The 15,842-nt window shown below is 35.5% G+C and overlaps 2 protein-coding genes across 2 annotated transcripts in view; one reads left to right on the top strand and one right to left on the bottom strand.

Annotated features, from left to right (window-relative positions):
• Positions 1-15,842, top strand: part of LOC111048490 (E3 ubiquitin-protein ligase MYCBP2) — a 287,490-nt gene that overhangs the window by 156,644 nt on the left and 115,004 nt on the right.
• Positions 1-15,842, bottom strand: part of LOC120351944 — a 43,606-nt gene that overhangs the window by 6,028 nt on the left and 21,736 nt on the right. The window contains exons 2-3 of the mRNA XM_039430922.1: positions 2,556-2,966; positions 1,061-1,353 (exon numbers count right to left, since the gene is read on the bottom strand). Coding sequence (XP_039286856.1) covers positions 1,061-1,353; positions 2,556-2,966 — 704 coding nt within the window. The remainder of the gene's footprint in view (positions 1-1,060; positions 1,354-2,555; positions 2,967-15,842) is intronic.

Genomic DNA, 15,842 nt, shown 5'->3' with positions numbered 1-15,842 from the left:
ACCATTCAACTTATTGGAAATTTTATTATCTTTAATTTTGTAGAGAATGATTTTTCTCAAAAATATCGAAGTTTTCGAGATTAAATAGAAAAAATAAAAATGTCCGAAATTTTAGGGTTTTTTTGGGGGGGTTTTGGGGATGAAGCCGCCCTCTGTCGTGTCAGCAAATTCTAGATTAGAACTCAGCGCCCCAAAATACATATAGAACCGTCGAGAAAAATTCTTTCGGGGCTGTTTCCTGGAAAACGATCATTTGACTGGACTAAATATTATAATATGAAATTCATATACAGTATTGTAGAATTCGTATAACAAACAATTCTACTATCGTAGCTATTTAATATTTCCTACTAGCAGGTAACCCGTGCTCCGAAAAGGTCCAATCAAAAACTTGACAAACTGAAATCTTGAAGAATACACTTATAGACCTACCTTAAAGAATTTTAAATATACCTATAACTATCTTTGATTAATTAAGAATCTATATGCAGAGTTTCAAGTTGATCAATTAAGTTCTAGAATCAAATTTTTTATTTGCCATAATTCTATAAAAGACTTGAATATTCACAAGTCAGTATTATCAATACCTACTAGTAGGTATTGGTATACACAGGTGTTTGAAACACATAAAATATTAAAGACCGGTTGCACAAAAGCCAGTTAGATTTTAACCGTGATTAATTACAGGTGAACAAATCAGAGAAGGCCTTTTTGATAAGACGGCTTCTCGTGGAATTAATCACAATTAAAACTTGACCGGCTTTTGTGCAACCGGCACTAAGGGTTTACTTTACTCCATTATTTAAATACATCATACTCCATAATACATCAAATCTTGATCAAGACTTGATGATGCGTCATTCGTGAATTTCCTATCCCGTACGTGTATAAGCCAGTTCTTTCCTTTATTATAATATAGATTTATGTTTCTTCCATGTAATCCAAAGTTTTTCTCTCAAAATATTCATAAATTAGGCCTACAATTTATCAGTAAAAATGCCTGAATTTATCTGAATTGTATTTGCATATGAATAAATGTAGAATTTCTCATTTGACGTACCGGCTGTTTGAAACAATCATGGTGGAAATGCCAGAGCTGATGGAGTGGGTGGCCAGCAGGCCAATGGTGGTGCTGTCGATTTCGAAGTGCGCGACAATCACTTTTGAAGAGAACGCGTTGGTTTTGACGCGACTCAGCGAGCAATTGATGATGCTCAGGCGGCGCAGCTCAATGGCGTCCACTGCTTCACTGTTCACGTTCACTATCTCACTGTCCCTCACCACCAGTTCGGCCAGGGCTGATGGGAAAACCTGTGTCTCCAACGTTTCTATTCTCACTCGCTGGAGAAGGATCTGGAAAAAATAATTTAATTTGAAGCATTATGTTTCAATCGAAATATCCATAAAAAAATAATTTGAAGTTGAAAAATGGGTAATAGAATTCACTCTTGAAGCAGTTTTGATGTTTTTCCTTATCAGATCATGAACATTTGAATCAAGTTAAAGTTGGTACAGTCAAGAACCCTTCCAGCCTTCTGTTCCGGAGTAGGCTATTTGGCAGATAATTGTATATCAGTGTTGGGTAAGTGATTGATTCCATTCCAATATTAGAAAGGTATTGATTCATTTCAATATTTTGAGGGTATCTGGAGTAATGAATATCAAAATTACATCCCGGTGCTCAGAAGTCCATCTGTAGATTCTAAAACTTGGACCATTCATTTCTGATCACGACCATAATTCCAATATCTCCTATTACCCAAGCCTAGGGCTCATGTGAGAATTGACTCAAGTAAAACTGGAACCCATTCCCATCCTTCAACTTTATGTTGTTTTCTTGTCTTAAAAAGATTTCGAATTGATTCACTCCTTTTTATAAAACAAGAAACACTGCTAGAGATAACAAGATTTATTAAAACTAAGATACTGCTTGAGATATTGTTCTCTCTGAATAATTTGTGTGCAGCAACAAAATTGTAAAAATATAAAGATTATATTCATATTAGTAGAAGCCAATTCACTGAAGTAAGAGTAGGCTTCAATCAGCCTTTTTCATTTTTACAATTATTCTTAGCACGCATTTCTTTCAGGATTCTAGTTAACATCTTATTTCTGAAAGAACTTGAGATGTATAATTTCAGACAAAATTGGGAAATTTCTGTTATTCTTTGAACAATTTCTGCTTTCAAGAAATACTTGAAAACTTCCTCTCGCAGAATTTGAGTCAAGCTAATAATCATCTACTTTTTAACAAGTATGAAACGATCTGACAACGTGGCGGAGCTAGAAAAGGATATCGCTATCTGGTTTGTCAAATAATGGACAAGAATAGCAACACCAATGTTAATCAAATGCTGTCATTATAACATGGACCCTACTACAGTATTACGGTATTGATATTGATAAGCGATTACTATAATAAGATTTAGCCTTGAACCTTTTTGGTTTTAAACCGCAGTCTGTAGCGAAATCGAAATAAGGGTAGTAAGGCGATGTAGGAAAAGTGAAATAAGGAAATAGGGAAATTATATGTGTGAAATTGGGCGACGTCTTACCTGCGTGCTAGGTCGGTCCCGTGATATGCTAGTGTAGAAGGCCTTTGAGGCCGGCTCGAGGGAGGGCACATCAGTGACGGTGAGCTGCAGCAGCGAGTGGAACGCCCCTGACTGGATGACCACTTTGCTGACTCTGGCCAGCTGCAACGACACTCCGCCACCTGCACTACGGAGAGAGCTGCTCTCCAGCAACAGGTACGAGCAGTTGGCGAGCTGCACGTGCAGATTGGCAGCGGTCACGTGGTCCAGGGCTCCCTTCAGCACGAACACGCGTTGGAAGCCGGTAACGTGCAGACGGTACAGATGCCCGTGGCTCGTCACGGCACCCGCTTCCAGCTTCAGCTCGTAGCCGCCGCTCAACTCCAACTCCACCATCTTCTCTGGCAGCGAGCCTTTCTCCAGTTTTAGCACCTGTTCAACAGAAAGACTGTCATTTTAAAATACTGTATGAATTGTGAATCGGTTCATGCAATGTAACGAATGCACAGATAGATAATTAGGGTATACACTGTTTGAATGAATTATTTATGATGATGCAATGTAAAAAATGAAATAATAATGAGTGTTCATTGTTTGAATGCTGTAGCTATGGTTTTTTATGTAATGAATGTAATGATTATGCTGCACTATCCACAAATACGCATTATACATTTACATTAAAATTAGTCCAAGTCTGCAACCCAATGCCCCGTATAATTCCTTCAAATTTTACGCCGCCTCATTCAATACTCTCTCTAGCAGTTTTGTTAACAAGGCTCAAGATAACCCCTCATGTTGTTTTTTATTTCGTTCATATGTTTGATACAATTAAAGTGATTTTACGAATATACTGTAAAACCTGCTCATATAGGGCCGCTGATATAGCGACCCTGCTAATAACGAATAACCTTTCTAATAACTGGTAATAACTGGCCAATAACTTTTTTGTACAAACCACAGATAATTTCGTTTATAGTAGTCTAACTGTCATTAGTTTTGCAAGTCTTTTAATATACATTATTATAACTAATATGGCAAAATGTTTTCTATTATCCTCACAATTAGTCCATAAAGCTCCTCCAGACGAAATGAAGAAACAACGAATCTATGTTCAGCATATAGAGCGAAAATTGTACATGTAATGTGATGTAATAATTGAGTGCTTTATATCGTATTTTTGTATTCTAAGAGATGAACAATTTGAATTGCATACTCCTACAAATATATGATAATGTATGTAGAGACGATGAGAAAATAATATTTCATTTATGAGCCCTTTCGATTTCATTTCTAAAACCATTTCAGAACCCTATATTTTTCATGAAAGTGTGAGTCTGTGTACTGATCAAAGGAAAAAGCATTTGAGCAATGAGGAAATGGTTAAAAATAGGTGCCAACTAACAGTACGGTTTTCGAATAGGGCTGAACATGTCTGCCAAAATGCCATCTGCCAAAAAAGTCGCCAAGTAGAGTAGAGTGGGCCTACTTCTTGCAAGTTTCGTTAGTCATCGTCTGCTATTCTGGATTGTAGACATCCATTGAAATGGGAAGTGGAAGGGAAATTAGTCAGTGGTAAAATGTGCTCCGTAAATAGGTACAGCAGTTGCGTGAATCGCAGTGACGTCATAAAAGACTGATTCAATTTCGCAAGCTCTCTCAATTTCTAAGATCTGAGAAAAAACAAAAGGCGATCACCAAACAACGATCTCGGACCGTCATATTTGAAAATTCCATATTAAAGCCCATTCCAACATTCATTATATTTCCATTGAGTGTCTATTAACATTCATGATCTATTTGAAAACTATACAGTGTACATGAAAAATTATATTTGTTAGATAATTATTACAAAGGTTTAAATTCAACTAGCTTGAAAGTTTTCTTTAATAATCAGAAAATGCATTAGTTGGTGATAAGAATAGTCCTTAATTATTAAGTAAAATCGTTGAGATATTCTAATCTCTACAGACTGAAATTTTTTGTGAATTTGCAAATTAGGTAAATTAGGCATGGAAGAGGACAACAATGCTATCCATCCCATCAATTGGAGGATTTAAATTAAGGCAGCAATTCAATTTAATTATTACAACATGTTCACGGTTCAAGCTCCGAAGCATCCACCTATAGAACCTTGATGTCCGGTTCCTAGAAAGCTCATTAAGAGTGACTATTTTAATCAATATTATCACTGTGCTCTTCAAGTTTCAAGCAGCATGTTACATTTTCTCATCTGCTCTCTTCATTTATCAAGATATCCATTTTGATTGAAAATCAATACATTTGATAGAAATAACGAATGGTAAAAAACATTTTACACTATTGCAAAAATACAATTTTGACACTTGAACATATTTTGTTAACTTATGAGCTGTAAAACATATAGAAATTGATATTGCAAAATAAGATGCCAATGAGTGTGTGCCTATCTCGTGGTACTAAACCTGTATTTTTTTCAAAAGTACTTAATTCCTTCCTGTCAGGCTTCTAAAGCAGTTGTCACAGTTTCCTATAGAAGGTTCACTTTGAACTGACAGCACTCCTCCATAAATAACACTGAATAGTTCCATTCAAACAATGCTGATAGTTTAAAGTGAATTTCAGTGACAGATTACCCTGAGTATCCCAACCGCTGTTTAATTGAAACAATCCACATCAATCCAATGCTGCTGCAGTGCTCCATCTGGCAAATGCTTAGCAGCTGCTGTGTTTCCGTCTGGTACTTAGGATACTTTGAACTGCACTTGAACTTTGCAAAAATGAAAAAGTGAATGTTCAATCGCAAAAAATCGCGTGCGTTTCAGCAGAGTTGCAGACAGCAAAGCCAGGTGGCACACACACACACACACACACACACATACGGCGTGCCCTTTGTGTTTTCCCTTCATTTATTTTGTCCAAGATTTATCGGTCGTAAATTCAACAGAAAGCGGCGTGCAATGCTGGGGGGAAGGGAGGATCATCGTTTGCAGGCCTTTTGTTCAGTAGGTGTGTGAATGAGACGCAATTAAAATTGGTGCCTCGAAAGCGTGCCTCACTTCTAAAATAGCCTTCAACTTTGTTTATGCAGATGGACCACGCTCTGGTCTATTAACACTGATAGCATCAGTACTCAGAAGCCTATTATGAAGAGAAGAATTACCATTCTTCGTGAATTAATGAAGTGGAGAGATTTCAGGTCTTTGCAGGTGGAAGCAACAGATTCCCACTATTTCTCCACTACTGTTTTAAATTTTTATTCTTACCAATCAAGAGACTTATTTTAGAACTTTGCTATTTAACTTAGTTGCATCAATTGAAATGGAACAATAACATTGGAAAAGAGCACATGAGCGATGCACTTGAGTTGCACTTTTCCTAAAGTAAAATATTAATCATGGTTGAACGAAATAAATTATTATACTCGTCCAGCCTCTAATAAACTCTATACTCTTTCTCAAATGAGCCACACTAATCTTTGAAATTCTGTTTGTTCCAGGTAATATTCAAATCCAGAAGCATAATTTACCTTTCACATCAAAAATACAAGGTATGATTAGTGTCTTGATCATGTATTATGTATGATTCAAGATTTCAACACTCCACCTCAATAGAATACTAAATATTTATGTGTTGGTTGTTGTTATTACTTTAATGGGAGTATATTTATTTGATTCATTCACAATAAATTCTTTTTACATTCCATAACAGGAATCTCAATCCAAGGCATATTGGAGAACTATTTAGAGATAATTTAGCCTGTAAAAATGCTGCAACACTTGCATTCAGATCGTTTATAATTGGAAGTTGCACCATGCATTTGATTCAAACAATTCAAGTTTACTGGGATGTAAATAAATTTCACATTTGATGGAAGGTTTCCAATTCTATGACCTTTGAGATTTGGTCAGTACGGAGCAGACATAGCGAACAGCCATGCTTACCTACTTTATCTTCACACTCACCAATACAAATATTTGTTCAAGTAGTATGATAAGCTTAATTGTTCTTATTCAAATTGAATGCAATTGAGGTTGGATTTTGAGTTCAAGTGCATGCACTATCGTTCTGATATACAGCAAATAGGTTCTAAATATAAATTTCATGATTCTCAAATAATATTACCTCATAATCCAAACAGCTTATAATACTGTACTATATTCCACTTTATCAATCAATAGCAGTGAGCCATCTGTAATCACTTGATCGGTTCTACTGGAATATTCATTGGCAAGTCAACTCAAAGCCCGGTTCAACTGAATTTAATTTAGTGATTAGTAGTGGCAAGTGGCACTGCCCCTACAGCAAATTAATGCATAGGCTTATGCAAATTTAACTCAACCAAGCAGCTCCATGGTAATTTGAAGGTTAATTTATTGGCGTGAAATCGATTTAATCAACACACCTAAAATCGTTGCGACTTTGACAGGTTGTGTCGTCATAAGAATTCCCTTTTTTTATGGATTCTTCATTCAAGAGGCTTTAATTTCTGCATTGGGCTGGTATGAGTCAGTGGTGCAAAAATATGAAGTCTGCTTGACTTCAGCGGCGATCCACTTAGATAAGCAAATGTCAAATTCATTAGTCTCCTCGACTGGGTATTGTATATCTCCTGAATCGTTAAAAATTAGATTTTTAGAATTCTGGAAGTATCAATTTGATGAAATACCCTTGCTTATTCTTGTCTCTTGTTTATCTTTTAAATTATAATTATTAAATTTTAAATTATTTTTTTCCAATCATGTAATTGTTAATTTGTGCATTGGTTAATGCAAATGAATAATAATATATTTAAAATTATACCTTTATGAGATATAATTTTATATACATTATTATGGTATATACTTGTATAATGGTATGTTTATAACAGCATACTCTTGTTATCTTATTCTCATCTCTTCTGGATTCATAAAATTATAATGATATATTAAAATGGAATGCACTACCTCTCAGTAATCTCTGATGCACAATGCTAAAAACAAATACACTAATAATTGTGGAAATTGCAAAATAATGCAGTTCAATCACTATTATCGGAATAGGAAAAATAGGGAAGAGAGAATCAATATGGAATCTCATAAAGATACTGTACAAGTGAGATCTTCAAGAGTATTCATTGCAAAGCTATTCAATTCCTAATTAAGTGCCATCCCCATATCAATTTTTTAACAAAGTATTCTGCTGATGAGTAAATTTGGTCATGCAGAACGATTCTCCGATTTCCAAAAGTCAAGTACTGTTCACCACAATGATAATTGCTTCACAATACAGTATTTGAATGGGGGACTCGTTGTTATTTCGCCACCACTTGTGGAAAGTAGAGTGGGACACAGAGAGGGTACGAAATTGGGTAGTTTGGAGGTTTCACCCTGCAAGTCGAGATTAGAAATCGAGAAAGGGATCAAGGGAGCAATAAAATAAACAAATGAAAGTGACCCTGTTGATTGCCGGGGCAACTGGCGATCATAAAGTCCCCGCTAAGTTCAAGTTGCATCGGTGAGCTTCGGCAAAACATTGTCACCGTTCGCTAACTTCGCCTGATAATCTCCCCGCTAAATTGCTTCGTAGTTGTGTGGACAAAGAAGAAAATTGCTTTGTTCTGGAAGAAAAAACTTGGAGCCCATTTCATAGCGAGGAAGCTAAGCTTACCTAATTATTTATGACAATGTTTTTAAAAATACAGGAGTTGCAATAAATTGAGTAAATTTGCATAGCAGGTCGATAATGGGCTCCCACCGGAAACTAATATTGTAATTGAAAAATATTTTCAAAAATATGTAAGAGTGTATTACATGTAAAAAACATTATTTTGATGATTTTAATCTAGCTCTAATGGGAGGATGATTATTTTTGAGATAAGAACTATGAGCTTTCTAATTCTGTGTTTTGATAGATTCGTAGATATAACATGACACAAACAAAGTAATGTAGACTACATAGAAAAGAAAAGCTAAATTGTTCCTGCCTCAAGAAATTGCTTTCGTCGTTGAAATCGCTCCACAGTCTCCTTAATAGAGGCTTCGATTTTCTTACTGAAGGAAATGAGTAGAATGCTTTTACCAAATGCGCTACCACCTCAAACTCACGGGAATCTGTTGTGACGTTTTCCTCTCATACTGTACTCTCATATTTCATCTTGTCTTTCTTGTGATTCCCTGTCATTAGGTTTTCCTTCCCATTAGTAGAATGTTATTTAGTATCGTATATCAGACATCTCTCGTCTTTCTTGAAGACTTTCATAGTTTCTCATAGACTTTCATAATATCGTTTTCCGAAATGACGCTTCAACTAAAATACGTAGTTCCCCATGATAACCAATTTTTTAATGTTAGTTCTGTACATGGGGGTGTCGAAGTCAGTGAATTAACAATACTTAGGACTGCTTTCTGGAACACTTATTAAATCTAATGGGCTATAAAACCTATAGATTTATTAATCTATAACTAACACTATCCATCCATGATTAACAATACTTGGGTCTGCTTTCTTGATCACTTATTAAATCGAATGATTTAAATCAATGATCCATTAGATTTAATGAGGATCCTAGATACCGGGTCTAAGTAGTTTAACTACTATTGTGATACAGTGCTTGATAACTGAGCAGTTTTTTATCGTGTCAAACTGTAACTGAGTCATGCAATTTTCATTTCTGGTTTACATGATAGGATGATTCAATTAGTCTTTTTTACAAGAAGCATCATCTGGGATTATACTTCTCAAGTTTTTCTTTTTTTCTGTAAGTAGAAGCTATAGAATCATTATGATAAATAAAATATCATTGAACAAGCGATCAATGTTTTGATGTGATTTGTGCGGACAGTATAAGTCAGGTGAAGAAAAAGGCATAATTTGGGAAAATTAATTAGTGGAGAAGTAGTAATTCATGCGCTTTAGGTATTTTAAGTTGAGCATAATTCAATGAAAGGTATGAAAATAGCAAATATTGTAAAGAAATTTGATGGTAGAATGCTATTCAAAATAACTCTCTAGTCCCGAAAAGAGAATATACAATGTAATATAGAGGATTACAATACAATGTATACAGAGAGTATAACATTATATAAATCTCTACTCCCAAATTGAGAGTTCCTCTTCGGAATTCACCCAAAAATTATGTCTGTCTAAAAAGAATAATGAGATGAGTATTTTATCTCGGAATATTATATTATGTAATGTATAATAATATTGATGAATGTACAAATTCGAATGTAATCTCCTTAATTACTCTCCTTGACAACTCAGTCTTGTCTACAAATTAAACGAGATAATGATCTCTGATCCTTTCAGGTGATGATTAAGAACACAAAATCATTATTCCTTTAACAAAATTCGAAACGAGCGTTGTTCACCCCTTTGATAGAAGTCAGTAATCCTGCTGGCTATTGTAGTGTTCTCCATACGGTCCAACTCGTTCTTTTCATGCATCATTCTGGCAAACAATATTCCATTTGCGAAATCTCACTAAGCGCAGCAGAGCGGTGGCAGCAGCTATAAACGTCGACTCTGGCTGTCGTGAATCACAACTCGGCGTTGAGATATGCAATTGCCGGCACCGGCACCAGCACCGGCACCGAGCGATAACTCGGCCACACCGAAAATGGATGAAAGTTTCGGCTATGAACGGCCGGCTCGCGCTGATTTATGATGCTTTGCTTTCAGTAAATGTGATCCATTAGGGACGTCGCTTATGGAATCGTGGTTCAAAAGAATTGCCATTCAAGTTTTGATTCAAACTTTATAGCATAGATAGACGAATAGATTATAAATAAATTCATTAATTTGCAATTTAATCGGTTTATTGGGAATTGGATTTTTGTGAAATTCAACACATCCCTCCAAGTGCTTGTTAGAAGTCCTTTGCCGAATTAGTGAACCAGTTTTCAATTTTATTCAGGTGTGGTTTTCGGTGAATAAGGAGCATTTACATCACACATGTAAAGGGCAAAAACGTTGAGAACACCGTTGATTGATTCTTTTGTAAGGATGGTTACCATCTTTTTTCGAGAACTAATCTGTAAAACATGTTCAGACTCAGATTCATGAACCAAATTTTATTTAACCTTTATTTATTTACGGTACAAATGTAATAACATTGGAAGATGTTATAATAAGGTAGTCATTGTGCTATTTTTCTTCCAAATTTAGGTGATGACACAGTCCCAGATAAGGTTAGTCTTTCACGTGTACAATTTCTGTACATTTTCAATCTAAAATAAACACGGACACTATACATTTTGAGGGATAAGGTGAGAAAAGTTTGATGAGGCAAGGAGAAAGTAAGTGAGAGAGCAGCTTCAGAGTGTGTGATGGCAGGTTTCAAAAAAAAATCTTCCCTAATTTCATTGGAAGTGAATTTTGAATGAATTTAGTATAGAATTCATCTGTATTAATCAAATGTTTATTATTTCAAAGGATTTAATCAAATTCATTCACTCTATGATTCCATTCACTAAATCCGAACCTGAGAGTGTCCGTACCGTACAAGGGAGTTTGTGCAATAGCATGATATTGTCAGATCAAAATAAAAGAGTTTCTTTTATATCACGCTGATGTACAACGTTGGGTAGGCCAGGGATTTGTCCAACCACTAACAATGATGAAGTGAAACAATACAACAATAGGGTTATGGGGTTGAGTTATTTTAGACGTAGGCCCAGTTTTGAAGCAGAGATATGTTTGTTTGACTCAACTGAGTGGCACAATAGAATCAGACTGCGCCTCCCAGAGATGTAGTTGATGGAATAGTAGCTGCTACTGTACTAGAAAACAATACGACTAACTGCGAGGCTTCACTTGGATCACAATTCATGGCGAGAATCATTAGGGAAAATTTGCACTTATGAATAGCGAAGCGAAACAATACAATGAAGCACGACTGTTCAACTTGCTTACTGTTTGAAAATGCTTACCTTCATTCCACGAAATAGAGGTTTACAATTTTACATGATTTGCAATAAATTCTTACTTTAATGCATGGCATTATGTTCATTGAAGTTTTTTTTTATATTTAATTTCAATTAGGAGCTAGAAGTTAGCATAGGCTAACTGCATATTATAAGATATAAAAATTAGTGTATGTCATATTATCAGAAATCAGATTCTAACCAAAGGAGAGTGTTTGTGACAGACGGGACCATTTTTTGCTTTGATCGAGATAAGAGCCGCGTTATCGGTTTTATCGTTGAAAGGGTGTCCGCTCGAGGCCACTTCTATGCTCTCTGTAAGCTAGATTTTCATATGAGCTGTATAATCACTTCCTTTTGGTTCCGGTACACATCTAAAACTGTAGGTGGCACCGAGGTAGGTGCACTCATCTCTCACTATAGTGAGGTCCACGTTATAATGACAGTATTTGATTAACATTGATACTACTATCCTTGTCTATAATTCGACAAAGCAGGTAAAAACTATCCTTTTCTATCTCCGCAACGATGCCAAATCTGTTTTTGACAGTGTAGAAATGTAATTAATTAAGGCAGAGAAGAGGCAACGCTGTTCTTTTATCTCTATCCACTGCCATTATAACGTGGACCTCACTATATCATCCCTACTATTAGTCACGTGGTGACGTGGGAATCATGTACAATAACGCTCAGGGCTTATGTGCGAGTTTATTTATTTATCGGTTAAAAATTACAATATCGGAAAGGAAAAAAACAGGCGTTAGTCCAAAACTTCTTCTATTCCTAAATTTTGTCTAATAAAATGTTCAAAGTAGGGTTAAGTTCACATCACAACCTCATCCTCAGAAAAACAAAAAAAAATCTTACCTTGTCAAACATTTCATCAATTATTGTGATATTACAATATACACTGGCATGAAAAGTAATAAATTTGCATGTGTGCATTATTGATAAATATCACTTCATTTTCCTCTTTCCAGATCGACACAATTTTGTTGAGCCGGTGTACCCATTATTATTATTATATCTTTGTACTCATGTCTAGTCCTCCTGAGTTGTCCTCTACTAGTCATTGTGTTGAGTAATTTTTTCCATAACATACTGTTCCAAAACATCCATTACAATGTAACATTAATATATTAACAGATACCACGAAGAAGCACTGACCACAGAATGATGTCCCAATCTTCAATCATCTCATAAAAAGTGCGAGAAATAATTTCCCTGTCACTCTTGTTTATGAATAGAAACCGCGAAGATTTATACGTTGAGTTTTGAAGCATTAGTGGGGCGAGACCAGAATGCAGTCTGTTGCCAAATAAGGCAATTTGGTTTTGATTTATTTGTCCACTTATGCGTACGGAAAGTGACGCGATGCCGCTTGCCGCTGTTGGACTTATCTAATCGAGAAGCAGAGTCACACATCCTTCTACGACTAGTATTGGTGCCCTAACTATCCTCTTCCTTGCTATACTATGCTATGATTGAATGATAGTTGAATGACACATGTGATATGATTGGATATCATCGTGGTCCACTTTGATATGCAGTATCCCTTTACAATACTCTGGGAGGCGAAGAAGGGGTAGCCCTTGCTTTTGTCTCTGGATACCAAAGTATTTATAGTGAAATTCAGCTTTTTTTTACAGAATTAGTTGTTTGTCTGATTCTTTAAAATGAATTAGAAAGTTTTCATTTTTAACGTGTCCTTTTCAAGAAGACTTTGGGATCATCATATACATTTTACAGTCGAAAAATGTATACGAATAAATGATTGATTATTCACTGTTGTTTTAAATTGAATTTATTATTTGAAACTCCTGAACAATGACTTCAACATGGAAATGAATTGAATGATGATTTTATTATTATTGAAGAACGTAATGGCGGCTGATTCCTGAGGAGTAAACATGAGAGAATGAGTGAAAAAAATGACTGGAAAATGAACTTAACAATAAATTTTAAAAGAAGATAAAAGAGTGAGAGTTGAAATGTGAAGTTGATGAGCAAATTGCTATACAAATAAGTCCTACAAATACTGCTGCATTCATAAAAATTTCAATTTTTCACTTTTAAACATAATTATAAAAATTACTACTGCACTAAGAATCTCCCGATAATGATACAGTGGACCTGTAACAAGGTTAACCTACTAAGGCTAGTTACACACACATCGATTTTTGGTCGTACGATATTTTGTCGTCACTATGAATTCTATGAGATTAAACGGAACTTGGCAAACATCATATGTTTGAAATCATCTGTTCAATCTAATAGAATTTATAAGGACGGTAAAATATCGTACGACCAAAAATCGATGTGTATGTAACTAGCCTAACAAGATGTAACAATGATACTTTTCTTATACATGCATTCAGTACTTTGCGGTCAAGGTATGCTCACGGAAATTTGATCTTGATACATTTATACAAGGCATACAACTGCAAAAATGCACGTCATTATAAGTTTTCAACTTTTCATTTGTAGTAGAGCGTGTTTTTGTATTCACTGTCAAGTATTTTTATAATAAATGGAGTCTAATTATACAGAGTGCAGCAGAACCGATTAAGGAGTCTTAAGTAGCTATAAAAAGTGGCTCAGGTTAGATAGAGGAAAGTATATATATTTTCTAAATCTGCACATTTTATATTAATTAGGGTTTAAAAATAATAACACTCTAAGGATGGCGGCCATTAGTATCAATACATTGTTGAAGACGATTTTTGTAGTTTTCAGCAGTTCTTGCACAAAAGTCGCAGGGTATGGCATTAACTTCATCAATAGTTAGTTGCGGTATTTAATGAATGATTCGAAGGTTAATTTCAGCTCAGTAGCGGGAGTTTTGCTTATTCACATATCCATTGAGATGAAAATGTGCCTTTTGAAAATGCGGCATTTGGAGGATCCAAACAAGCATTTTTTCCAACACAAATTTTGATGGTTGGAGTCGGCTGGGCGTAATTCTTGAGCAATCATTATTTTAAAAGGATAAAACTTCAAATTGAAATGCGAAATCCGTCTCAACTTGCAGTCTGAAAGAAATATAATGTCAACGAGCAAAACGCTCCAGTTATCTTAGGACTGCTGTTATCTTCTGCACATTTTTGACGTTCTAATGGATCTGCGACGACCATATGTCTGTTTTTAATGCGTACTTACATTTCTCTTGATCTCGCGAACCCAGGACCGAATTGTGTTAGTTAGCATTAGGAACGGCGTTGCTGATTGGAATGATGAACTGTCGTCGAAAAGCTTAATGGTTATAGTAATCACAAATTTATATTGTTCGTGATAACCGCGGACGGCAAAACCACGATGAACACCGGTCCAAATAATGTTGCCTACTCAAATGTGGTTAATTAATGAACAAAAATTGGCCACTAGCAAAATATTAACTCTATCACAGTTTCACAGTTTATGTGACAGTCTGCTTGATCGGTTTTGCCGCACTTTGTATAACCTCGACGTTCGTAAAATTTAGTTGATATATGAGCAGCAAGCGACTTGTTCATAAGTAGCAATAGAAGGTGTACTCGTATAATTTTGAAACCACTGAACCTATCCTTACTGTGGAATCATAGGCTAAATTTGTGGAATGTGATTTTTGTTTGCAACAAGGATTGTGAATCCATTACAAGAAAGATTAGCTCTTTTTATCTTGAATACTGAAACTGAACAACTGAGTAAAATAGCAGAATTAATAGAACTATTCTTAGTGACCCTTGCTCCCCTTTCAATCCAAGCCAAACTCATTCTACGCCTCATCCTCTGAAACAAACCACATCATTCCCGCACTGCTTGGTTCAAGATTGCCTGCTTTGGTCAGCATTGGTGTGAAATTCCCGCGATTTACTTGAAGTGACTTTGCAAAGTTGGTCAACCCGCATTTGGTCTCTGCTGTTCTTATGCTCAGTGAAGAGCAGCGATGATTAGAGCTTAGTAAATTCGCATGCATAGGGGTCGCTCTTTCTCTTTTAAGTGTGTTTTATGAGAGGGTAGTTAATTATTCCATGCCAATTAAAATTTATGAACCATCAGTCTTTCCGTGATCAGACGATGTTACTGACATAGGCCTATTACACCGTACTAGACAAATTTCAGGAAACTCAACTTTTGAAAGCATTATACTGTATATTAATGAATAGTGAGTTTAGAGGAACTAATAGAATCTATTATATCAATCTGAGATAATAATTTGAATCCAATTAACACTTATCAAAGAGGAAAATAAAACGGCTTTCTTCAATGCTGTAGATTCAATTTTTCTGTGCCATCACAGTTCTGAGTAAATATAGCTGATTACTGGAAAGTTTTTAGCGGCAGTGTAATTTTATTCAATTTGATTCGTGCAATGCTTTTTTACATGTATCTGACGAATTGACGAGGAGCGGATTGTTGTAGGTAGGGAGAGTTGAATGGGGTGAAA

This window comes from Nilaparvata lugens, chromosome 6 (genome assembly GCF_014356525.2).
Source record: "Nilaparvata lugens isolate BPH chromosome 6, ASM1435652v1, whole genome shotgun sequence".
Taxonomy (NCBI): domain Eukaryota; kingdom Metazoa; phylum Arthropoda; class Insecta; order Hemiptera; family Delphacidae; genus Nilaparvata; species Nilaparvata lugens.
Note: the sequence above shows the minus strand (reverse complement) of the source record. Positions and strands in the feature narration are given on the sequence as shown.